Source organism: Suncus etruscus, chromosome 19 (genome assembly GCF_024139225.1).
Source record: "Suncus etruscus isolate mSunEtr1 chromosome 19, mSunEtr1.pri.cur, whole genome shotgun sequence".
Taxonomy (NCBI): domain Eukaryota; kingdom Metazoa; phylum Chordata; class Mammalia; order Eulipotyphla; family Soricidae; genus Suncus; species Suncus etruscus.
Window position 1 is genome coordinate 27,809,875 of NC_064866.1, and position 24,163 is coordinate 27,834,037.

General features: G+C 47.3%; 2 protein-coding genes across 3 annotated transcripts in view; both read right to left on the reverse strand.

Moving 5' to 3' along the window:
- Positions 1–4,055: 4,055 nt before the first annotated feature.
- PSRC1 (proline and serine rich coiled-coil 1) lies at positions 4,056–7,849 on the reverse strand. Of its 2 annotated transcripts, none has more exons than XM_049765782.1 (7): positions 7,831–7,849; positions 7,690–7,747; positions 6,349–6,787; positions 5,084–5,151; positions 4,965–5,017; positions 4,592–4,867; positions 4,056–4,153 (listed from the first exon to the last, which is right to left on the reverse strand). In XM_049765782.1, the coding sequence occupies exons 1-7, from the start codon at positions 7,847–7,849 to the stop codon at positions 4,056–4,058; spliced, it is 1,011 nt and encodes a 336-aa protein (XP_049621739.1). The 2 variants fall into 2 exon arrangements, with proteins under 2 accessions (XP_049621739.1, XP_049621740.1); XM_049765783.1 differs by having other exon boundaries at positions 4,592–4,783; positions 4,941–5,017.
- A 510-nt stretch (positions 7,850–8,359) lies between these two features.
- The window catches only part of MYBPHL (myosin binding protein H like), a 38,821-nt gene continuing 23,017 nt past the window's right edge, over positions 8,360–24,163 (reverse strand). The window contains exons 6-9 of the mRNA XM_049765604.1: positions 23,829–23,965; positions 21,903–22,089; positions 15,145–15,399; positions 8,360–8,469 (exon numbers count right to left, since the gene is read on the reverse strand). Of these exons, the coding sequence (XP_049621561.1) occupies positions 8,360–8,469; positions 15,145–15,399; positions 21,903–22,089; positions 23,829–23,965 (689 nt within the window). The remainder of the gene's footprint in view (positions 8,470–15,144; positions 15,400–21,902; positions 22,090–23,828; positions 23,966–24,163) is intronic.

Here is a 24,163-nt window from a genome sequence, read left to right on the forward strand (position 1 = left end):
GAATAAAATAGTTCTGTGCGGGTCAGACCCTATTGTCCAATTGGTAGGGCTCTCTGGCCCTCTGGAGGGAGGGAGACCAAATCTGTGAGAAGCAGGAGCAGGCAGGAGCCCCAGAAGGGTTGGGGCAGGCACTGCCAGGTCAGAAGACCCTGTAGAAGGTGGCTGAGAAGCTAGTCCCTCTACCCACAGTCCATGTCCTGGCTGCATCCAAGGAAGATTCAGGTGGGGACAGAGGGGCCTTTTCTTCAGGAGAGGAGAGCAGGTGTAGATGCAGAAAGTACAGAGGGAAGGCACAGAGGGTTGGATGCTAGAAGGGGCAAGATTCAGGCCAGAGAGATAGCTTGGAGGTGGGGCATTTGCCTTGCACGCAGAAGGATGGTGGTTCAAATCCTGGCATCCCATATGGTCCCTCAAGCTTGCCAGGAGCGATTTCTGAGCGTAGAGCCAGGAGTAACTCCGGAACACTGCCGGGTGTGACCCAAAAATCCCCCCAAAAAAGGGGGCGGGCAAGATCCCTAGGGTCTGAATTCAAGAGGAAGGCCTGGGCCAGGAGAGATAGCACAGCAGCGTTTGCCTTGCAAGCAGCCGATCCAGGAACAAAGGTGGTTGGTTCAAATCCCGGTGTCCCATATGGTCTCCCGTGACAGCCAGGAGAAACCCCTGAGCACCGCCGGGTGTGGCCCAAAAAAAACAAAAACAAAAACAAAACAAAAAAAAAGAGAGGAAGGCCTGAGTGGGAATTCAGAAGTGCTTGATGGGTGGGGCCTTCTAACTTCTTGAGGCAATTTGTTCCTCAGATATTCCTCAATTGTTCGTTCATTGGCCACAGGTTTTGTCTTCCAAAGGTCTGTTTAACAAACTAGGCAGAGGGGCTGGAGCAGTTTCGCAAGTGGTAAGGCGTTTGCCTTGCACACAGCTGACCTAGGACAGACCACGGTTCCATTCCCCAGCGTCCCATATGGTCTCCCAAGCCAGGAGCGACTTCTGGGTGCATAGCCAGGAGTAACCTGTGAGCATCACTGGATGTGGCCCAAAATAAAAAACAAAACAATAAACAAACTAGGCAGGGCCTCTCTCTCCTCCCTGGAGGAGAGCGATCCAAGACAAACTCAGGGAATCCGGTTTCTCCACCAGCCCAGTGAGGGTGTTAATAGCATTTGCCTAATAGAGCTTTTAGGAAGATTACTGCAAAGTGCTAGGAACAATTCACAGTGCATAATAAGAGGCCCCCAAACCCAAAACTAGAATGATTAACTCAAAGGGGAAGAAGCGGGCATTTATTTGCATAAGTGTGGTTTTTGTGGCCGCCGTGGCAGGCACGCCTGACTGGTATTGCTCTAAGAAAGCTGCTTCTGCAGGTTTGGGGGTGGGGACACTGGGTGTGGGGGGTGTTTGTTACAGGATCTCAAGTCCCCTGGAAGCCCAAGGAACCTGCCTTTCCCTTTCTGGTCACCAGATGGCACCAGCACATGGGCTTCGGGCATGGCGTATACCAGGCTACACAATGTGCCATCTGCTGGCTATATCTCAGTGTGTCAAAGCTGTAGGTCACAACGGGCTCACTAGAAACCAAGGCAGGACACCACTGGAAATCTCACCCAAGCTTGTCTTGCCTCTGACAAAGACAGACAAACCTTGGGAGTTTTATCTCCATACCCCCATCCCCAACTCACTTCCCATAACCTCCCAACACAGCAGAAGGCTCACGGTGAATATATAAGCAGCTGTTACCAGGAGCAAAGTGAATGTATTCAATGAACCTTAAGATGAGCCACAGAGAAAGAAGAGAGTGGAGGGTCCCCTGCCTGGAAAATCCCTGGCATCTATGGGCATGTGGGTGTAAGGAATGGGGGCAACTGCTGGCATGGCCCCTCCTTCTTCCCAGTGGCCTGAATAGGTCATGGTTTGACCTTCAGGGAGGCAATTTCCCTGCATGCTCGCAAGGAATCAGCCATTCTGGTTGAAAGTGGTCAAAGGCTGTGAGAAAGGGGAGCTTCAGGCTGAGTCTATTAATGAAGTCTTTGTCATTCGTTCAACAAACCTCCACCCTCCTGCATTCAAACACTTTTCAATAAAGGAAATTCTCTGCCACATAATAGGACATTGACCATTTAAATTTTTTCTTTTTGGGGGGGTTTTGGGTCATATCCGGCCATGCTCAGTGAGGCTTGGAGCATCAAACCCAGGTCTACCATGTGCAAGGCAAGCACTTTAACCCCTATATATCTGTGGCCCCCACAGGCAATTGTAATGCCAGATGAGATGTTCTGATGAGTGTTCTTGCTTTATGAAAGAGTGAACAGAAGGGGCCGGAGTGGTGGCACAGCAGTAGGGTGTTTGCCTTGTGCGCAGCTGACCCAGGACGGACCGAGGTTAGATCCTCCGGCATCCCATATGGTCCGGTCCCCCAAGCCAGGAGCAATTTCTGAGTGCACAACCAGGAGTACTCCCTGAACATCAACAGGTGTGGCCCCAAAACAAAACAAACAACAAAAGAGTGAACAGAAATGCTATAGGACCCACCAAACCCCATCTCATTAATACAGCAAATAAGCAAATAGACTTAACTCTTTGCCAGGAAAAGCTGTCTGAGTTTAGGAAGGAAATAATTAACTGTGGCCAACTCTGGCTTGAAAATGTCACATACGATGGTCCCCCAGCCTGCCAGGAGTAACTTCTGACTGAAGAATCACAAGGAACCCTTGAGCGCCGACGGGTGTGACCCCCAAACATAAAAAAACCATTCTCTCGTTAGGGGCTGGAGAGATAGGGCCTTTACATGCAGAAGGACGGTGGTTCAAATCTTGGCATCCCCTATGATCCTCCGAGCCTGCCAGGAGCAATTTCTGAGCGTAGAGCTAGGAGTAACTCCTGAGCGCTGCCGGGTGTGACCCAAGAACCAAAAATAAATAAAATAAATAAATAAATAAAAGAAAATGTCACCTACTGTGAAATAAGCTTTGATCTGAACCTTCTTATAATATAAATCCTATTTACCCCATCCTCCAAAGTCCTGGGATAAGCAGCCTTTTCCCAACTAACATAAAAACAAGACTGTCACAATTGAATGAAAATCGTTTTGGGGAGGAGGGTCCTTCCTAACCATGTGGGGATCAAACCTGGGGTACTTTGTTCCAGCCCTCCTGGTCCTTTCAATGAATTAGGCCCTTAATTAAGGTCCTGTAACCTCATCAGGCCTGTCTATGAGATCCATCTTGGCTCCCTCCCTGGAATGACACAAGTTTTGTCCAAATAAGTTAGAAATCCTACAGAATCGTTCACATAGAGGCAGCATATAAAAATACATTTATTTTATTTTAGAAAATGGCTGACCAATAGAATGAGCCTATTATAAACTGGTCAATGAGGAGTCACAGAGTTCACAGGAAAAGGGTTCTGGAGTCCAGGTGCTTGTCTCGCCTCTCCAAGTAGGCCTGAGTCCAGCAGAGGATGTGGCTGCAAAGGATGGCTCCCCAGAGAACCAGGGAGGTTGGCTACAGAGGCCATTCACATGGAAACGTCCAATGAACCAAAGCCTGGAAGTCAGATGGAATTCTCTGAGGCTGAAAGTGAGGGCAGTTGGATGAGGACAATCCACTCACCTGCATTTCTCATTTTCTATTTAATTTCACTGCTGGGAGACCTCTTTCACCCTAATTTCTCAACTCAGAGAGTTGGATCTTCCTAAAATACCTCACTCCTCCCCTGGTGTCTACCGGGGGACTAGCCCTGGCAGCATCTTCAGGCCAGAATCTGCAGGAATCAGGACCTGCCTCCAACAAGAAGGTGGGAGGGGCCGAGGAGAGGCAAATCCAAGCAGTGACCGGAGAAGTTTGTTGCTGAATTTTTGCTGGCTGTCTCATCTCTTTACCTAAAGATACAGAAAGAATTGCTTCAATGGCATTGGCCCTCAGCCTCCCATGACTTTCAGCTAAGTTCAGGATCCCCTGGGAATCAGCCCCATATTGTCACCCAGGATTCAGACATGACAAGCACAGCAGTCAGAAAATCCAGACAATAGGGGGAAAAGACAGTCTCCACTTCTCTAATCAGTCTTACCTGGCAGGTGCTGGCATTGCACCTTTCCGAAGAGGCTGAAGGTTGCTACGAGTGGAACCAGGAATTGGAAGATTTGGTCGCTGGGAAACAGGAACTTGATGGGGGTAAACAAAAAGGAAAGGGTTTAGCGGCCAGAGTGATAGCACAGCAGGTAGCGTGTTGCCTTGCATTCAGCCAACCCAGATTCATTTCTGATACCAGATATGGTTCCCTGAACATTGCCATGAGTGATCCCTGAGTGAAGAGCCAGGAGCACTGCCAGGTATGGCCCCAAAACAAACAAACCAAAAAATAGAAGTGAGAGAGAGAGAGAGGATTTAACAGAATGTTCCAGTGGTTGTTTCAAAAAGAAAATCTAGATAAAGGCCAAGGACATATGAAATTAGTGCTTTGTACCCCACACTTCCCCACCCCAGGTAGGAAAAATCAGAGATCGGAAAACCACATATTCTGCCCAGGTTCACTGTTGGCTCAAGGAGCTGGAGAAAGATGCTAGCTGCTTTGGGAAAAGCAACCTTTGTTCAGCTCCCACCCTGATAGCCACCTGTCCAATCCACCTCACCTCTGTGCCCCAGGCCACTGGATCTGGGAAGTCCTCTCCGAGCAGGCAGAGACTCTGGGGTTGGGGCCCCTCTGATCGGTGGGACACCCCGACTGACCAGTGGCATCCGATTGGCTGGCCTGGGGATGGCTGAAGGGACAGGCAGCCTACTGGAAGTTTTAGCTGTGCCCAGTGGCCGAGACAGATGCTGAGAGTTGCTGGTGGAAGACCGAGGGGCCAGAACGGGTTGCATGGGCTTGAGTGAGCCTGCAGGAAGAGAGAAGAGGAGAGAAGTTCCAGGGTCAACTGCAGTTCCTCCTGCTTCTGTGTATTCTGTGACATTCTGCTGCCCAGGTTTTCTCACTTGCTACTGCTCGCCCACTGGGCCCAGCTCGGCCCCGGCTGGGAGGAGTAGGCCTGACAGGAGGTGTTGATCGGCTGGGAGGTGTTGTTCGGCTGGGAGGTGTTGATCGGCTGGGAGGCGTTGATCGAGCAAGAGGAGAAGATGCTGGGCTTTTGGATGCAGGGAACAGATTGCAAGTGGGCGACTCCTGAAACACAAAGAGGGGGATAAAAAACATCCTAGAGAGAAAGAAGAATCTGTTCCACTGGCTGGGGAAGGAATGGAGGCGGAGAGTGGCCTGCATCCCACCACAGAAGGGTGGACGGGGCTGCCAGGATCCTCATCAAACTAACTGCTGACAGATTATTATTGACATAAACGTGCCTCCATTCTGCTATGTCTGCTAATGAGATCTCATTCAATTCCAACAGTTCTGCAGACTTCTACCGCTGAAATGCACGATCAGTATTCCACTAAAACACACCTGTCCTTACTCCAAAGCCCCCCAAAGCTCAGCTTATCCTCAATTCAGCTTCTCCCCAAAGCCTAATAATCCTGGATTGTTTCCATCTGTAGATAAGACAACATGCCTCATGGAACTGGAGTGATAAACTAGTGGGTAGGGCATTTGCCTTGCACGTGCCTGAACTGGGTTCAATCCTGGGCATTCCATATGGTACCCTGAGCATTGCTGAGAATAGCACAAAGCCAGGAGTGATCCCTGAGTATCATGTGGTGTGGCCCCCCATATAAAGTATGCATGAAGGCAGGGGTCTCAAACTCGTGGCAAACGGCCTCCGTACAACATTCTGTGGCCCTGCCCTAGAGGAATCTTTTTTTGTTTTGTTTTGTTTTGTTTTAGTTGTTTGGCTCACACCCCGCAATGTTCAAGGCTTACTACTGACTTTGCACTCAAGGATCATCCCGACTTTGCCTCCTGCGGCCCCCAGGCAAATTGAGTTTGAGACCCCTGCATTAAAGGATTCATTGCTACTCCAGTGCCCATTAGGCTACAGCTCACACAATCTCCCCTATTCTTTCCCTATCTCTTATGATAGTGCAGACAAGATGCTTGTTTGAAGGACAAGAGTTCACCATGTTCCAAACCACAGCTATGTTGCCAGTAAATCTTTTCTTGGCCATTCCCTGCCCCATGGGTCATTTGATGGCCTCTAGCAGTCAAGGAAGTGCTGCTGGGCATGTGGATTTGTAATCTGGACCACACCCAGCCCAATACTGTGGCATTTTGGTTTTTGGGTTTTGGCCATACCCATGGTGCTCAGGGGCCACATTTAGAGGTGCAGGGAGATCCATGCTATGCCTGGGATAGTCAGCCCCTCCCACCCCGAATCACAAAACCTGCACTGACTGAGCCCCTAGGCCCAATGCAAACACCTAGACTCACTCGCTTGGTGCTCAGCGGCTTCTTCCCAGATGTACGGAGAGCTCTGGCGGACCCCTTCCGATCACTGCTCCCAAGTCGGGGCGTCAGATTGCTGGAGTGGGGGGAGCTCCGCGAGGATGAGGAGGAGCTCACTGTGGGCAGCAGGTCCCTGACAGGACTGTCCTTCAGCACAAAGGTCTCCCGCCGTGGGCTGGGCTTCACCTTTCGGGGTACTGAGCCTGCACCTTGGGGCTCCTGGAGGGAACACTGCTCCAGCTGAGCTGCCAGCCGGTTGGCCTCACTCAGGATTTCCTCCAGCTTCTCTGGGCTGAGGGGGCCCAAGCTGAGTCGAAGAGCCTGGGGTGTGGGGGCCACTGCGTTCACATCACTGCGATGGGACAGGCCACGGCGAAAGGGCTTCTCTGGGGTCACCATCGTGGCTATGTCTTCCTCCTCCCGGCTGAGACAGAACAGAGATAGTGGGAGATAATGCCCTCCCCTTGCACAGTAAAACAGGGAACTCAGACCCAAACCCCCAGGCATCGGGCTAGCTGGGAGATGTGGCTAAAGAATGGGGGCATGAGTTTTTTTTTGGGAGGGGGCACACCCGGTGACACTCTGGTGTTACTCCTGGCTATGTGCTCAGAAATCACTCCTGGCTTGGGGACCATATGGGATGCCAGGGGATCAAACTGCGGTTCTTCCTAGGTTAGCGCGTGCAGGGCAAATGCCCTACAGCTTGCGCCACCGCTCTGGTCTCTGGGACATGAGTTCTTATGAGGACTAATATGGCTTTCAGAATGAAATTATGCCAGGATAAACGGATGAAAAGTGGTAGCAATCACTTATCTTTGTCGCTTACTTTTGCTGTTTCTTTTCTCCAACACTACCAGTACAAATTTTATAGACCAAAGTGTAGTGAATAACCTCCTCGTGACCACTCTCTTCCCACATGATTGGGACACGCAACCTTCATATGTGGAACTATGCCAGGAAGTACGCCCCATAAACACCCAGAAATCTCATCCCAGCTCCCATCCTATAGTAATGTCACAGAGGCCCAACCAACCCTGGTCCCTGCAGCCAATAACAGCATCAGATGGGGAAAGATAAAAAGGAAACACTGAGGGCTGGAGAGATAGCATGGAGGTAGAGCATTTGCCTTGCATGCAGAAGGTTGGTGGTTCAAATCCCGGCACCCCATATGGTCCCCCGAGCCTGCCAAGGGCGATTTCTGAGCACAGAGCCAGGAGTAACCCCTGAGTGCTGCTGGGTGTGGCCACCCCAAAACAAACAAACAAACAAACAAAAAAGACAAAAATGGCAACACTGAAGGAAATAAAGTCAGAAAGAGGCTGGTACCTGTCTGATGGCGACGACCCTCCAAAATCCAAGGTTTCATCAACAATAAACTTGACATCTGAAGAGGGAACAAAGAAGTCATGCTAACACAGGCCCTCTCTCAACCGGAGGACCTCATTGTCCTCTGCAGGGGTCCCTTACCTTCCTCCAACTCCTCCATAGCCAATCAGGATCAAGTCAGTCTGGAAGAGAAGGTGGAACTCAGGTCAGGTCTCCTCCAGTTCAAGGCCCCCCCAGTTCTGCAGAGTGCAAGACTGCCTGGAGGTATTGGGCATGCTAGAACAAATCAGGCACCCAAGGGAGAAGTAGCACCTGGAACTATTTCTATCCTCACCAGGGAAGATGCTAAAAGCCCGGCCCTGGCCCTCCATCCCTTCTCCGCCATCTGCTTGCACGCCCCCTGGGCCATCAGCCTGTCCCCAGGCCCAGAGATTTTTCTCCTTCTCTCTCCACCATCCTGGGCATGCATTCTTCTCCCAGGGCCTCCCTCATTTCCTCTCCACACTAAATTCCACCAACCTTGAATGCCCGGAGCAGGAATCGGGGTCCCCCTTCTAGGACCCTGCACGGATCTCTTGAAAGGAAAGTGCAAGGAGGAATGCAATCCCGGGAATCCGCTCGAGGGGGCGGGGCGCCTTTCGAATCCCGCTACGCCCCGCCCACCGCTGCCTTAGACGCACGCGGATAGGTGGAGCCAGGCGTTGTCCCGCCCATTAGGGCGGGGCGTGTCGGCAGGCATCAGCCGGAAGTCTGCAAGTCCCTGGTAGGAGAAAAATCCCGCTGGAAGAGGCCGGAGCGGTGGTGCAAGTGGCAAGGCGTCTGCTAGCTTAGGACGAGCGCGGTTCAACTCCCCGGTATCCCAGATGGTGCCCCAAGCCAGGAACAATTTCTGAGAAATTCATGTATTGATTTTCCCCCCTAAATTCTTTTAGGCCTATTGCAGTTCTCTAAAAAAAAAAAAAGTACATTTTTTATATTTAAATTATTGATTTAAAGAAAATGTATCACATGGTTGACATAACTGATCATAATACATTTGTTTTTTCAGGATCACAGAAAGCAAAGTGATTGAGAAATAGGGCAGAGAATTAAAAAGCAAAAATAATAATGGAAGAAGGGAGAGAATTCATTAGCAGTTATATTTGTGAAACTTGTATCAGTTATAAGTCATTAATGCAATAGCCGAAGATTTAGTATGCTCCCATATTTTTTTCCAGAGATGGGAAATACATTAAAAAATGCATTAAAAATGTGGGGTGTGTGTGTGTGTGTGTGTGTCTGTGTGTCTGTGTGTAGCAATTGTCATTTGCATAGGCACAGCAAAATATGGAAGAAATTGGAAATAAACACCTTTGGCACATTTCTATCTTCTTTGGGTTTTGTTTGCTTTTGTTTTCCAGGATTTACTCCTGGCTCTGCTTTCAGGAATCCCTCCTGGTAGACACCGGGGACCATAATAGGATGCCAGAGATGGAACTAGGGTGGCCCTGGTTTAAAGGCTAGCAGCCTCCCTGCTGTACTAGCTCTCTCCTTCATTGCCTTTTTTGTTTATTTTTATTTATGTATGTTTTTATTTATTTGGAGGGGAGTACACTTGGCAGTGCTCAGGTTACTTCTGGCTCTCTGCTTTAGGAAGTATTCTTGGCGGGCTTTGAGAACCATTCTGAAATGCCAGAAATTGAACCCAGGTCTGCCGCTTGCAAGGCAAGCGCCCTAACCCCCTACAGTCTCTGGACCCCTTTCTTTGATTGCCTTTTAAGGCGGAACTTTGTCCTAACAAGGTGCAAAGAAAACAATGGATGTGTTGGAATCTGAGCCCAGCTCTGCAAATTCAAATGCATTTGACCTTTCTGAGATTAGATCTGAACCCTGTTGAGCTAGGAAGCCAGGCTTTATCAGGAAGCCAGGTTCGGAAGTTCATGAGTGTCCTGGTATGAGATTAGGAGGTTAATGATGAGCGTCCATTTTTGCACTGTGTACCTTGCAGCTTTCAAGGGGCTTGTGGCACAGAACTCCCTCTCCAGCTATGCTTGTGAAATGCTTCAACACCAAATTACTAGGGATTTTCTCCTTGCTGACTTCAAATATTGCCTGTGATCATCCTTTAACCAGCTTCTTAGGCTCTAAAATTTTAAGATGTCCCCAAAAGGATGGCTGGGTCTCTTTCCTGATTCATAGAAACTGAATTTTTTTTCTCTTTTTGAGCTACACCGGGTGACGCTCAGGGGTTGCTCTTGGCTATGCGCTCAGAAATTGCTCTTGGCTTGGGGGACAATATAAGACGCCAGAAGATTGAACTGCAGTCTGTCCTAGGTTAGCTGTGTGCATGATAAACACCCTACTGCTTGCACCACCTCTCCAGCTCTTAGAACCTGAAAAGAAATTTTTTGTTTGTTTTTTTTTGGAGGGGTCACACCCGGCAGTGCTTAGGGACTACTTCTGGCTCTCACTCAGAAATTGCTTCTGGCAGGCTCAGGGGACCATATAGAATGCTGGGATTTGAACCACCATCCTTCTGCATGCAAGGCAAAAGCCCTACCTCCATGCTATCTCTCCAGCCCTAGAACCTGAATTTTTAACTCTTGGGGGGGGCGGTGGTTATGACCATAATTATGGCCATTTCCAGGCTTTGTTTACTTCCTTGTCTTCAGCTGCTGGGATTTATCAGAAATATCACAGGAGTGAAGAAACCTTGGGATTTAGTGAGGTGATAATGAAAGGTGGGGAGGCCCAGAATTTGTGAGGTGATCAAATGGGAGAAAAGCCTCTTTTTTTTCCTTGTAGGCTTGCTGGTAAACAGAATTTTTTTTAGCAGCATGTGGGATTCAACTAGCAAAGTGGGAAAGCCAGAAGCCACAGCTCCAAATCTCTGCAAGGGAGGTCGTGGCAGAATATGAACCAGAGAGAGCCCAAGGAGCTGTTATTGAGCTTCTTTCTCTGAGCAGCTATATTTTTTAGGGGAAATCGGGGCTGAGGGGTTTGGGGCCACATATGATGCTACTCCTGGGTCTGTACTGAGGAGTCTCTCTTGGCAGTGCTCTGGGAGGGGAGGGGCATATCCAGTCCCCAAGAATTTGAAAAGATCTCATAGCAAGGCAAATGTCTTATCCTCTGTACCATTTCTCCACTTACTCTTTCACTCACCATTAGAGAGGTTAGTTTCTTCTAAGGAAGCCTTTGAATTTTTATTCCCGCATTAAGATTTTGTTTTGTTCTTACATTTGTTTCCTGGGCCACCCCTAGCAGTTCTGGATGGTTACTCCTGGCTCTGGCTCAGAAATCACTCCTGGCATTGACTGGGAAACCATAAAGATATTAGGGATAGGACAGCCACGTGCAGGTCTAGTGCCCTAATTGCTTTATAAAGATAAAACTACCTGTTTTATCTCTCCAGTCCCCCCAAATTAAGATTATGAAAGCTGTCAACAGGGGCTAGAGAGATAGCACAGCAGTAGGGTGTTTGCCTTGACAACCCAGGACTAACCCCAGTTTAATTTCTGGCATCCCATATGGTCCCCCGAGCCTGCCAGGAGCGATTTCACAGCACAGAGCCAGGAGTAACCCCTGAGCACCGCAGGGTATGACCCCCAAAAACAAACAAAAGAAGAAAGCTGTCGGGGCCGGGCGGTGGCGCTAAAGGTAAGGTGCCTGCCTTGCCAGCACTAGCCTAGGACGGACCGCGGTTCGATCCCCCGGTGTCCCATATGGTCCTCCAAGCCAGGAGCGACTTCTGAGCGCATAGCCAGGAGTAACCCCTGAGCTTACGGGTGTGGCCCAAAAACAAAAACAAAAACAAGAAGAAAGCTGTCAACAAAGGTCCAAAGGCAGTACAACTGGTAAACTGATCCACACAACTGAGTGTATTAGGGTTAGGAGGATTAAAGGGAAAGGGCTTGGAAGAGGGAGGTGGGTACACTGGTGATGTGTGTGGTGTTGGAATACATGGGAAACCATTATTAACAGTATTTTATTTATTTATTTGTTTATTTATTTATTTATTTTGGTTTTTGGGCCACACCCGGTAACGCTCAGGGGTTACTCCTGGCTACGCGCTCAGAAGTCGCTCCTGGCTTGGGGGACCATATGGGGCGCCGGGGGATCGAACCACAGTCCGTCCAAGGCTAGCGCAGGCAAGGCAGGCACCTTACCTTTAGTGCCACTGCCCGGCCCCCATTAACAGTATTTTAAATCACAAAACCATAATAATAAAATAAAAAAGAGGGGCCAGAGAAATAGCATGGAGTTAAGGCATTTGCCTTGCATGCAGAAGGACGGTGGTTCAAATCCCAGTGTCCCATATGGTCCCCCAAACCTGCCAGGAGTGATTTCTGAACATACAGCCAGGAGTAACCCCTGAGTGCTGCCAGGTGTGACCCCCCCAAAAAAATAAATAGTTTGAATGTTGCAGGGGGGGAAAATCCAAAAAATGACAAAGCCAAAAAACAAAGATTTCTAGCACAAGAATTCTTCACAGAGGTTAACCACTAATCCAGGGGTCCTCAAACTCTTTTGGGGGTCACACCCAGCAGCGCTCAGGGGTTATTCCTGGCTCTGCACAGAATTTGAACCATGTCTGTCCTGAATTGGCTGCATGCAAGGCAAATGCCCTACTGCTGTGCTATCTCTCTGGCTCCAAGGTCCTCAAACTTTTTTTTTATTTCTTTGGTTTTTGGCTTTTGGGTCACATTTGGCAGCACTCAGGGGTTACTCCTGGCTCCATACTCAGAAATCGCTCCTGGCAGGCTCAGGGGACCATACTGGATGCCGGGATTCAAACCACTGACCTTCTGCATGCAAGGCAAATGCCTTACCTCCATGATATCTCTCCGGGCCTCGGTCCTCAAACTTTTAAACATGGGGTCAGTGAACTGTCTGTCCCTCAGACTGTTGGAGGGCCAGACTATAGTTAAAAAAAAAACAAAAAAAACAAAAAAAAAACAAGATAGCACAGTGGTGTTTGTTGCAAGCAGCTGATCCAGGACCTAAAGTGGTTGGTTCGAATCCCGGTATACCATATGGTCCCCCGTGCCTGCCAGGAGCTATTTCTGAGCAGACAGCCAGGAGTAACCCCTGAGCACCACCAGGTATGGCCCAAAAACCAAAACAAAACAAAAAAAATAAACAAAACAAAACAAAAAACCCCCCAACTATTAATAATAGTGACCCTTTTATTTTTCTTAAAACCCATATGGAAGGCCCGCTCACGATATGAAGTTCACCACAAAGAGGGGTGAGTGCAGTTAGAGAAATAACTACGCTGAGAACTATCATAGCAGCATCAGTGAGTAAGGGATGTAGAAAGCCTGTCTCGAATACAGGCAGGAGGTGGAAGAGGATGGATATGGGTCATTGGTGGTGGAAATGTTGCACTGGTTGAAGGGGGGGTGTTCTTTTTATGACTGAAACCCAACTACAAACATGTTTGTAATCATGGTGTTTAAATAAAGATATTATTAAAAAAACAGTAGTGAGCCTAGGACCATAATTTGAGGACCCCTGCCAAAGACAGAAAGGAGAGGAGTCAGAGAGTACAGTGCCCATCCTACACATCTGGACTGTGCACTGCCAGCAGGGATTAATCGGCTGCTAAGCAGGACAAACCGTGGCAGCAAAAACAACCAGTAGGCTGGATAAATGTCCTGAGTGGGCCACATGTGGGCCCACATGCACTAATCTATGGAATATTTTCCCCACCCTGGCTCAAACTCAAAATGATATTTATAAAATACTTGACATCTATGCTTCAGTGTTGGGATAAATTTAGAATACACAAGACCTGAGATGTGACTTAATGATAGAGCACCTTGCAATTGAGAAACTTCAGGTTTGATCCCAGCACTGCAAAGACAAAACACAGCAGCAACAACAAACCTTTCACAAATAATAAAGAAATTCTACTTCCTCCTAGAAGCTCAAACTTCTGGGGCTGGAAAGCTCACAGGTTAGAATGCTTGCTTTGTATGCAGGAATTCTGGTTTAACTTTCAGGACCACATGTGATTCTCTTAGCACTGCTGGAATTGAACACTAAGCAGTAAATTGGGAATACTTTCAGAATAATTCCAGATGTGGGCCAAAATGAAAATATAAGGTTCTCCAGAATGTTGAATGCATGCATGCAATTATTGCATGCAGTGGGACTATGACTTGTTCAGAGTGGAGATTTACCCCTTTACCATGAAAGTTGAGAATATATAGACTTTAAATGATGGCACTGGAGGGCCAGTAGAACCTGGGAGCTGGAGCTGCCATCAAACTCTCCTTCACAGAACTGTCACTCCTTGGGGTCAAAGCGGTGGCTCGGAGCTGCAAGGCATCTGCCTTGCCTGAGCTAGCCTAGGATGAATTGCAGTTCGATCCCCTGGCATCCCATGTGGTTCCCCAAGCCAAAAAAGCGATTTCTGAGTGCATAGCCAGGTGTAACCCTTGAGCATCACCGGGTATGGCCCAAAAACAAAGAAAAAGAACAGTCACTCCTTCCTTCCCTGAGTTTTGCTCAGCCTGATAGAGCATCGTATAGATTATTTATTTATTTATTTATTTATATTTTTTTTGGAAGGAGGGATGAAGGGTACAACTTAGCAGTGTTCAGGACTTGGTCCTGTCTTGCATTCAGGGATCACTCCTCGTGGAGCTCAGGAGGCCATATGGGATGCTGGGGATTGTGGTGTAATCCCGAGCACACAGGGAGGCCTAAACCGCATCACATTTTTGGATTTGGGATTGAACCATCTGTCCCAATTGGCTGAGAACTACCAGGAATGGTTCTCAGACTTTCTGAACATAGCTCGGGAAACTGTTGGGTTACACCTTATTTTACCCAAAACAGAGATCATCCCTGGTTTCTTTGTATGTTTGTTTACAATTTGGATTTACCCCAAAACAGGGATTGTCTTACATGTAAACCTGGGTGGGTTTACTGCCCTACCAGGATGGTCCTTGTACTCAATAAAAAGGCAGTTCTGGCAGGCAGCTTTCTCTTTATACTAGATCGAAGACTGCCAGAGTACACGTGTTTTACCCTCAGCCTGGTCTGGATTATTTCTTCTGCGACTCATTCACCTGGGGTTAGAGATACAGCACATAGGATGATTTAACAGGAGGCCTTCCCTGAATAGAAAAGAAAAAAAACAGGGGCTGGAGCAGTGGCACAAGTGGAAGGGTGTTTGCCTTGCATGTGGCTAACCTATGACAGACCGAGGTTTGATCCCCCAGTGTCCCTTATGGTTTCCCAAACCAGGAGCAATTTCTGAGAGCTTAGCCAGGACTAACCCCTGAGCCACACTGGGTGTGGCCAGAAAAGAAAAGAAAAGACAATAAGAGAATTCCAAGTTTCTAAATGTTTTTTCCAGATAAAAATGTTAGAAAAATGAACATTTATGTACTGAGGATCTACACATTTATTTAGATGTGTTCAAACCCTAAGTGGGGCTGAAACTCTTTACAAATATGGTACATGGTCTTGACATGATCAGACTGCCTCGAAGCACAGAGAAGAGGTTACAATGGCGTTTCACAGCAAACTTCCTGAGAATGGCCAGGTCTGTGACTCTGCTGGTGGGAGCTCCTGCAGGCTGTGAATTCTCTTCTTTCCTGCTTTCTTTCCAGGCCCAGTCTGAGTACACGAACCACTTGGGAAAATGACGCCAATTCGATGGGGCAGCAGAGGGAGTGGTAGAAACTTCAGACTCTTCCTCATGTTTTCCATTTTCTGTGTTTCAGTAGTTGGCTTAAATAAAGGGCTTCTAGGATCAAATTCATCCTTAATTTATGTTTCCCAGCCTGGAATTGAGGAGACAGGGGCTTGTTCTCTTTCATGAGCTTCTTTCTTCACAATACACCTGTTTCACAATGCACAACGGTGAAAATTTTACAATCTGGAGAGACCATCACATTTATTTTGGGGGGATTTTTGGGCCACACCCGGCAGTGCTCAGGGGTTACTCCTGGCTCTGTGCTCAGAAATCACCCCTGGCAGGCTCGGGGGACTATATGAGATGCCAGGAATTGAACCTGGGTCCGTCCTAGGTTGGCTGTGTGCAAGGCAAACACCCTACCGCTATGCTATCGCTCTGGCCCCACAATCTCATTTTAAGTTGTGCCTATAGTTCCCCTTTGCTAGAGAGTGTTGCTTAGGACCACATGTCCAAGATTTGAATTATTATTGACAGAAGATGATAATGGTGGTTTTCTTCTCTTGAATAGGAATAAATCAATATGCTTTAAAGTAGAAATATAGGGGCCGGAGTGGTGGCGCTGCTGTAGGGCCTTTGCCTTGCATGTGGCTGACCTAGGATGGACCTCGGTTCGATCCCTGGCATCCCCATATGGTCCCCCAAGCCAGGAGTGATTTCTGAGCGCATAGCCAGGAGTAACTCCTGAGCATCATCTGGTGTGGCCCAAAAACCAAAGAAAAGAAAAAGAAAAAACAGCAAATGTATTTCTTAGCAAGCTTCAAAATCAAGGTAGAAACTTTTTTTGTTTGTTTTTTGGGCCACACCCAGCAATGCTCAGGGATCCCTCCTGGCTCTGCACTCCTGACTAGACTGGAGGATGATATGGGTCTCTGGGGATCATATGGGATGCCAGGGACTGAACCCATGTTGCCCAGGATTGAATCCAGATTAGCCATATGCAAGGCAAGTGCCTTACCTGCTATACTGTCACTCTGACCTCTCGAATCATTTTCTTACTGTGCCTGGCTCCCTCCTTTTCAGTGGAATCTCTTCATCCCCTTTTTAATGAGGTGGAGGCTGTGGCTGTTTTTCTTTTCTTTTCTTTTTTTGTTTGCTTTTTTTTTGTGGGGGGGAGGGTCTCACCCAGCAGCTCTTAGGGGTTACTCCTGGCTCTATGCTCAGAAATTGCTCCTGGCAAGCTCGGGGGACCATATTGGATGCCGGGATTCAAACCACCGTCCTTCTGCATGCAAGGCAAATGGCTTACCTCCATGCTATCTCTAGCCCATGTAGTTGTTTTTCTTTAGGAGACTTTTGTCATTGTTTTCATCATTACAAAAGAGGACTTCATCTGGGCTAAATGCCATCCCCTGAGATGAGCACATTCACATATCAAGAGAGATAGCACAGCGGTAGAGCATTTGCCTTGCATGGCAGCCGACCAGGGAAGGACCTGGTTCAATTCCTACCATCCCATATGGTCCCCCATCCTGCCAGGGGAAATTTCTGAGTGCAGAGCCAGGAGTAACCCCTGAGTGTGGCTAAAAAAAAAAATGAATCAATCAATCAATCAATAAATCATCATCATTATTATTTTTTTTTTTTTTTTGGTTTTTGGTTTTGGTGTCACACCCGGTAGCGTTCAGGGTTTACTGCTGGCTCTAAGCTCAAAAATTGCCCCAGGCAGGCACAGGGGACCATATGGAATGCTGGTATTCAAACCACCATCCTTCTGCATGCAAGGCAAACGCCTTATCTCCATGCCGTCTCTCCGGCCCCAATAAATTATATTTTAGAAAGCATGTTTGAAAGAGGGAGATGGCTTACATTAGAAAATTAGTCAGGGCTGGAAGATAGCATGGAGGTAGGGTGTTTGCCTTGTATGCAGAAGGACAGTGGTTCGAATCCCGGCATCCCACATGGTTTCCGTGCCTGCCAGGAGCGATTTCCGAGCATAGAGCCAGAAGTAACCCCTGAGCGCTGTTGGGTGTGACCCAAAACCAAAAATAAATAAATAAATAGATAAATAAATAAATAAATAAAATTAGTCAATGGAATTAAAAGGACACATTTCCCCCAGATTCAACAACCCTAGTCATAAACTTTAGGTACTTCACTCCACACCGAGGGCCCCTTCCTTACCTCCTCGTAGGGTTCATATTCTCCTAGGGATCCTCAACAGGAGCTGCAAGAACCCCAACATTTCTCAGTGTTAACATTTCAGGAACCTCAGGAAACCTCCTTTGGGGCCACTGCTAATTAATTGGGGTATACTAATTAATTAGGAATCACAAATAAGTAAGACTAGAGAGCCAGAGTGAAAGCACAGTAGGCAGGGCAGTTGCCTTGCACACAGCTGACCCAAGTTAGATCCTTGGCACCTCATATAATTCCCTGAATACTTCCAGAAATAGCCACCCCCCAAAAAAAAGTAAACTATAAAATATAATGGCTCATTCATTATTCCTGCACACAATTTTTTTTTTTTTTGATTTTTGGGCTACACCCGGTGACGCTCAGAGGTTACTCCTGGCTATGCGCTCAGAAATTGCTCCTGGCTTAGGGGACCATATGGGACACCGGGAGATTGAACCGTGGTATGTCCTAGGTCAGCTATGTGCAAGGTAAATGCCCTACTGCTGTGCCACTGCTCCAGCCCCACATTTTTTTTAAACGAGGCACCTCAACTGGATGGTGAGACCCATCCACAGCTGGGAGGGCTCTGTGATTGGTAATTTAGGGATTGCCTGGGGGGAAGAAAGGGGAGAGATGCAGCAAGGAGGAAAATCAGACACATGATGGATGCTGAACAACAGAAAAGAGGCTGCTTATTTAGAGGTCGTGTGAAAAAAACACATGATGATTAGGACCTTGTAATAAAGCTGGATTTCTCCTAACTTCATCTGATTGCCTGTGGATCATTTCTTCGCCAATACTCTGCACCTACAGACCTGCTGGCTGAAGGGGCTGCAAGCGCTGGATAGAACCGAGAAAGACCTCACCATCCATCTGCCACTGGGACTTTATAATTAATAATTAACACAACAGGTAATTCCCACATAATACTCAGCCAATCAGGCAGTGGTTCAACACTTGGGAGCAGTGATATGGAGTTGCTCAGAAGGAGAGCCAACAGTGCTTGAAGACTCTTGTGGTACCTGGGATGGAAATAGGAGACTTGTGCATGTAAAGCGTGTGCTTCTCACCCCTCAGCTATACCTCAGTCCTCCTGCACACACCTGTGTTCAAAGAGTGTCTGTGGCATTTTTAGAAACTGCTAGGCTCTAAGTACAAGCAAGACTGAGCTCACCCCCAGAGAGCTCAGTGTGAGGGAAGCAGATGACAAGTAATCTGTGAAGCAATATTTACCATGCAGCTTCTACAAAAGACAATATGGAGACTTGGCAAAAAAAATAAAAATAAAAAGGAAAGCATCCTTCTGACCCAGCCATTCCACTCCCTGAACCCAGAGAATCTTATAGCTATTCGTTTTCCTGCAAAGTGGGTATAACTGGAAGGCATCATGCCTAAGTGAAGTGAGAAAGAAAGGGAACAAATACTGGATAATCCCACTTACAGGTGCAGTACAAAGAAACAAAACAAGGAAACAGTGTTCAACAGAAACGAACCCTGAGATACTGTCTTACAGAACTGAGTTGCAAGCCTGGTACTTACTGATGGGAAGCAGGGAGAGTGGTGCAGGAATCTGGTAGGTGTGACGTAGTACAGTGTATCTGAGACAATACTATTAATAGTATTTAATAATGCTATTAATACCCTTTTCTTTTTTTGGTATGTGGTGCTAGGATTAAATCCAAAGCCTCACACATGCAAGGAAGGTTGAGCCACATCCCTGATCTTAATACTGTTTTTCTATCATGATATCTCCATAAATATCTGGTTGAACTGAAACTCACACGCACACACCAAATGTAGGGATGGAGGGCAGAGCAAGGGAACAGCAATTGATAAAGGAGTGAATACTTTATATATATATACATAAATACATATATAGATTAGAGAGAGAGAAGAGAGGTGGGCCAGAGGGATGGCATGCATTTGCCTTGCATGCAGAAGGATGGTGGTTTGAATTCCAGCATCCCATGTGGTCCCCCGAGCCTGCCAGGAGCGATTTCTGAGTGTAGAGCCAGGAGTAACCCCTGAGCGCAGCCGGGTGTGACACCCCCCCCCCCAAAAAAAAAAGAAGAGAGAGAGAGAGAGACAGTGGGAAAAAGAGACAAAGAGAGTGAAAGAGAAATATTCTTTAAACAGATCAGGCAGGGAAGCAAAATACACTCCTAATAAACATTTGCAGCTTTCCTAGAGTGAGTCAGGAGATTAGGGAGTTGAAAAAAGAAAACAAACAATTATCTGGCTGGAGCTGGAATGGTAGTACAGCAGAGAGGGTGCTTGACTTGCCTGGGATTGACCCAAGTTCGATCTCCAGCATCATACATGGTTCTCTGTGCCTGTCAGGAGTGCTTCCTGTTTGCAGAGCTAGGTGTAACTGCTGAGCATTGCTGATGTGGCCCAAAAACAAACCCAAAAAAGCAAAAAGAAAAGAAAAACAAGAAAGACTGAGCTCACTCCCAGAGCTGATGGTGAGGACTGACACTTTTTACCTTCATGCTTCATTGGTTTGAAAGTGACAAAAGTGGGTATCTTGTTTTGTTTTGTTTTTTGGGCCACACCCGGCGTTGCTCAGGGGTTACTCCTGGCTGTCTGCTCAGAAATAGTTCCTGGCAGGCACGGGGGACCATATGGGACACCTGCATTTGAACCAACCACCTTAGGTCCTGGATAGGCTGTTTGCAAGGCAAACACCGCTGTGCTATCTTTCCGGACCCCAAAAGTGGGTATCTTGTTTCTCCTATGCATAATGCAAATATTTCTTTCTGTATTATAGAATTTTGATGAGGAGAAACAAGTTAGCAGATTATTGAAAAGGTTCCTCAGCATGATAATTCAACGGGTTAAGCACAGGTCTGCAACAGGGAGACTGGAATTCACTTTCCAATGCTGCATGGTTCTCTGAGCACCAAGGGGAGAAACCTTCAAGCACAGACATGGGAGTTGCCCCCAAACATGGTTATGTGACCCCCAAACAAGACAAAACAAATTAAAAATATTTTGTGATGATAGGGCTGAAGATATAGTACAAGTTAAGGAAAGCTCTTCCCTTGTGTGCAGCTAATCCCAGTTTCGTCACCAGCACCACTTGTGATCTACCAAGAGCCACCAGGGGTCATTCCTGAGCACAGAACCAAGATAGCCTCTGAGCACCATTGGGTGTGGCCATAAAACTGAACTCTGCTTAAAAAACAGCAACAACAATAACAACAAAAGAAAACCACCAAAAACCATTTCAGCCTAACGTCATGAAATAAAGACAAGTATAAAAGTTAAAATGTGGGGGCCGGGCGGTGGCGCTGGAGGTAAGGTGCCTGCCTTGCCTGCGCTAACCTAGGACGGACCGCGGTTCGATCCCCCGGCGTCCCATATGGTCCCCCAAGAAGCCAGGAGCAACTTCTGAGCGCATAGCCAGGAGTCACCCCTGAGCCTCACAGGGTGTGGCCCAAAAACCAAAAAAAAAAAAAAAAAAAAAAAAAAAAAAAAAGTTAAAATGCAGGAAGGAACAGTAGGCTAGTGCGTATAATGCTTGCCTTGTACTTGTTGCCTTATCAACCCAGGTTTAATTTCTGGCATTTTATATGGACACTGAGCTCTGATAGGAGTGATCCCTGAACAGAATGCCAGGAGTAAATCCTGAGCATTTTTTGGGTGTGGCCCTCCCCCCCAAAAAAACTTAAAGTGATGGTGGCTACCTCTTTAAGACAGAAAGGGTTCTAACTAGTCATTTGTGGCACATGGAGATTCTTGCATAGTAAACCCTGAATGTGGCCCCAAACCAAAACTGAAACAAAACATACAAAATAAAAAGTAGCAGTATAACTGAAAACAGAACAAAACAGGGTGGGATGATTTTGCAGGGTGGCCAATGTGTGGTGAAATGAAATATGTATGATTTAGTGGGGGAAAATGAGCATTAGTGATTCTAAAAGTGATGATTATCCCAACAAGTGGGACACAAGACTGAAGAATTCAGAAAGAAAGTTTTATTTAGAAATCCAGGCAGACAGAGGTCTAAGCTAGATGGAACTACCAGAGACACTAATAACCCCTTTTGTGGTTTACTTTGCTCCCTTTCCTGAATGAACTCTAAACCAACCCCTATAGCATGTGGAGTCACGTAACTGACCAGGTCAGGTCTAATTTCTATAATATTTATTCCATATTTATTTAATGGGGTGGGGAAAAGAAAACTCTTGTTTTCAATAAAAGTACAATGGAAAGACTATAGAAAGTTTTCTCTCAATAAAAACAATTTATGTATTAAAATAAAAAAAAAAACATTTCAATGATAGCAGTGAAAGCTAGAGGCAAAAATAGTAAAATCTTGTCCACGAAGACTGGAGTGCCTGCTCTGACTATCCATGAGTGGAGAGGAGGTGATGTTCCTGCACTGTCCTGCCCTTACCTTGCACGTCCACTCGACACTCCACGGATGCTTCTCCCAGGGAATTGATGGCCTTGCATGTGTAGACGCCTCCATCAAAGGGACAGGGCTTGCGAATCTCCAAGGAGCAGATTCCCAACTGCGTCAGTGCTCGATACTTGGGGTTGTCCTGGATCTCCATCTTGTTCTTCAGCCAGATGATCTTGGGCTATAGAGGGAGACAGGGGTCAGAAAGGAGTAGCGAAAACCATTGTTCCTTCTGAACTTGATCTCTGGATCTCTGGTACCATCTACCCACTCAAGAGACTTTAGTGGGCCCGGAGAGATAGCACAGCAGCGTTTGCCTTGCAAGCAGCCGATCCAAGACCAAAGGTGGTTGGTTCGAATCCCGGTGTCCCATATGGTCCCCTGTGCCTGCCAGGAGCTATTTCTGAGCAGACAGCCAAGAGTAACTAACCCCTGAGCAACGCCGGGTGTGGCCCCCAAAAAACAAAACAAAACAAAACAAAGAGGCTTTAGTACATAACGGTTTAAAGAAGCAAGGGGGAGCAGAGTGTTTTGTTATTGTGATTATTTTGATTTGATGGTTTTAAATTTTTGGTTTGGGGCCTACACATCATAGTACTCAGGGCTTAATCCTGGCTCTGCACTTAGAGATCTCTCCTTGTGGGGACTGGGGGACCCAATGTGGTGCCGGAGATTGAATCTGAGTCAAACACTTGCAAGGCAAGTGCCTTACCTGCTATACTATCACCTGGGCTTCAGGAGAGGCCTTTAAATAATATATGGTACAGGGGCCAGAGCACTGGTGCAGGCTGTAGGGTGTCGACCTTGCATGCACTAACCCCTGGCATCCCATTTGGTCCCCCAAGCCAGGAGCGATTTCTGAGTGTATAGCCAGGAGTGACCTCTGAGCGTATTCGGTTGTGGCTCCAAAACAAAACAAACAAATAAAAAAAAGAATAGATAGTATAGTAAGCTAGAGGCAATCATGGTTCCTTACATGTTCCTTACATTTTGTTATCCCCTCAAAATTCCCTGAAACACCTTCTTCCCTCTGTGGAATTGTCATGTGTTCCTCACTAGAAAAGGGAGGGGATTGTAATTTCTCTTCCATCATGAGCAAGCAACCATTCATGGAAACTGAGGCTCTGGGAACTAGGCTCTCTTTGTGTTTGGAAGTTCAATTATTCATATTCCAGCCCCACAATTGTGTAGTGGTTTGCTCCCCTATCTTCCACATAGCAAGTAAAAATCTAAAAATCTTCCCTCATGACTGCCTGACTCTCTCTCTCTCTCTCTCTCTCTCTCTCTCTCTCTCTCTCTCTCTCTCTCTCTCTCTCTCTCTCTCTCTCCCCTCTCTCTCTTTCTCTCTCTGTGATGTCACCCTTCTAGTCTGGCTCAGGACTCATCACCCACAGGTCCTTGGCACAGGGTCCTACTGTGGGTGGCAGAGAAACTAGAGTGTAGGCGTCGTCACAGATGCTTGGGAGTGGCCAAAGGTTGAAGTGAAAACTATGTTCAGATGCAATGTGGTACTGTTTAGAGGCCTTGGTTACTGCCAGATGGATGCTAGAGGCTTGTGCCTAGCTATTGGAGGTTACCAGCAGATATGAGCAATGAGCCAGAGGAGCAGCAGATCCCTTAGTCCCTTCAACCTTCCCCAACTCCATTGCCGTGTCAGAGGCCGAGGATGGGGTCCCCAAATGTGTTGGTTCTTTTGTTGTTGTTTTGGGTGAGGAGTGAGGGTGGTTGGGCCATGCCCAACAGTGCTCAGGGCTTTTTCCAGACTCTTTTTTTTTAGAGCTCACTTTGGGGTGTGCTCAGGATACAGAACTGGTGGTAACCCCATGCAAGACAAGGCCCTACCTGCTCAGACCCCAGTTTGAAAGCTCTTGGGCCTTTGAGGAAAGGTCAGGGGAGGAATAGAAAGCTGCCCCCACTCACCTTGGGCCAGGCACGGACACAGCAGAAGAGCTGAGTGTTGTAGCCGGAGACAGGAGAGCAGTCAGCTAGCGGCTGGGTGAATTTTGGAGCTTCCCAAAATTCCCTCAGTGCAAGCCCTTCTGTCTTGTACACAGCCACTGAGGGGGAGTGAGAAGAGCTGTGTACTAGGGACTGAACACCTCACCCCCCATCCACCTTCCCTGCTCTTTTTTTGTCTGTTTGTTTTGGGGCCACACCTGGTGACACTCAGGCGTTATTCCTGGTTATGGGCTCAGAAATCACTCCTGGCTTGGGGGGACCATATGGGACCCTGGGGATAGAACTCTGGTTTGTCC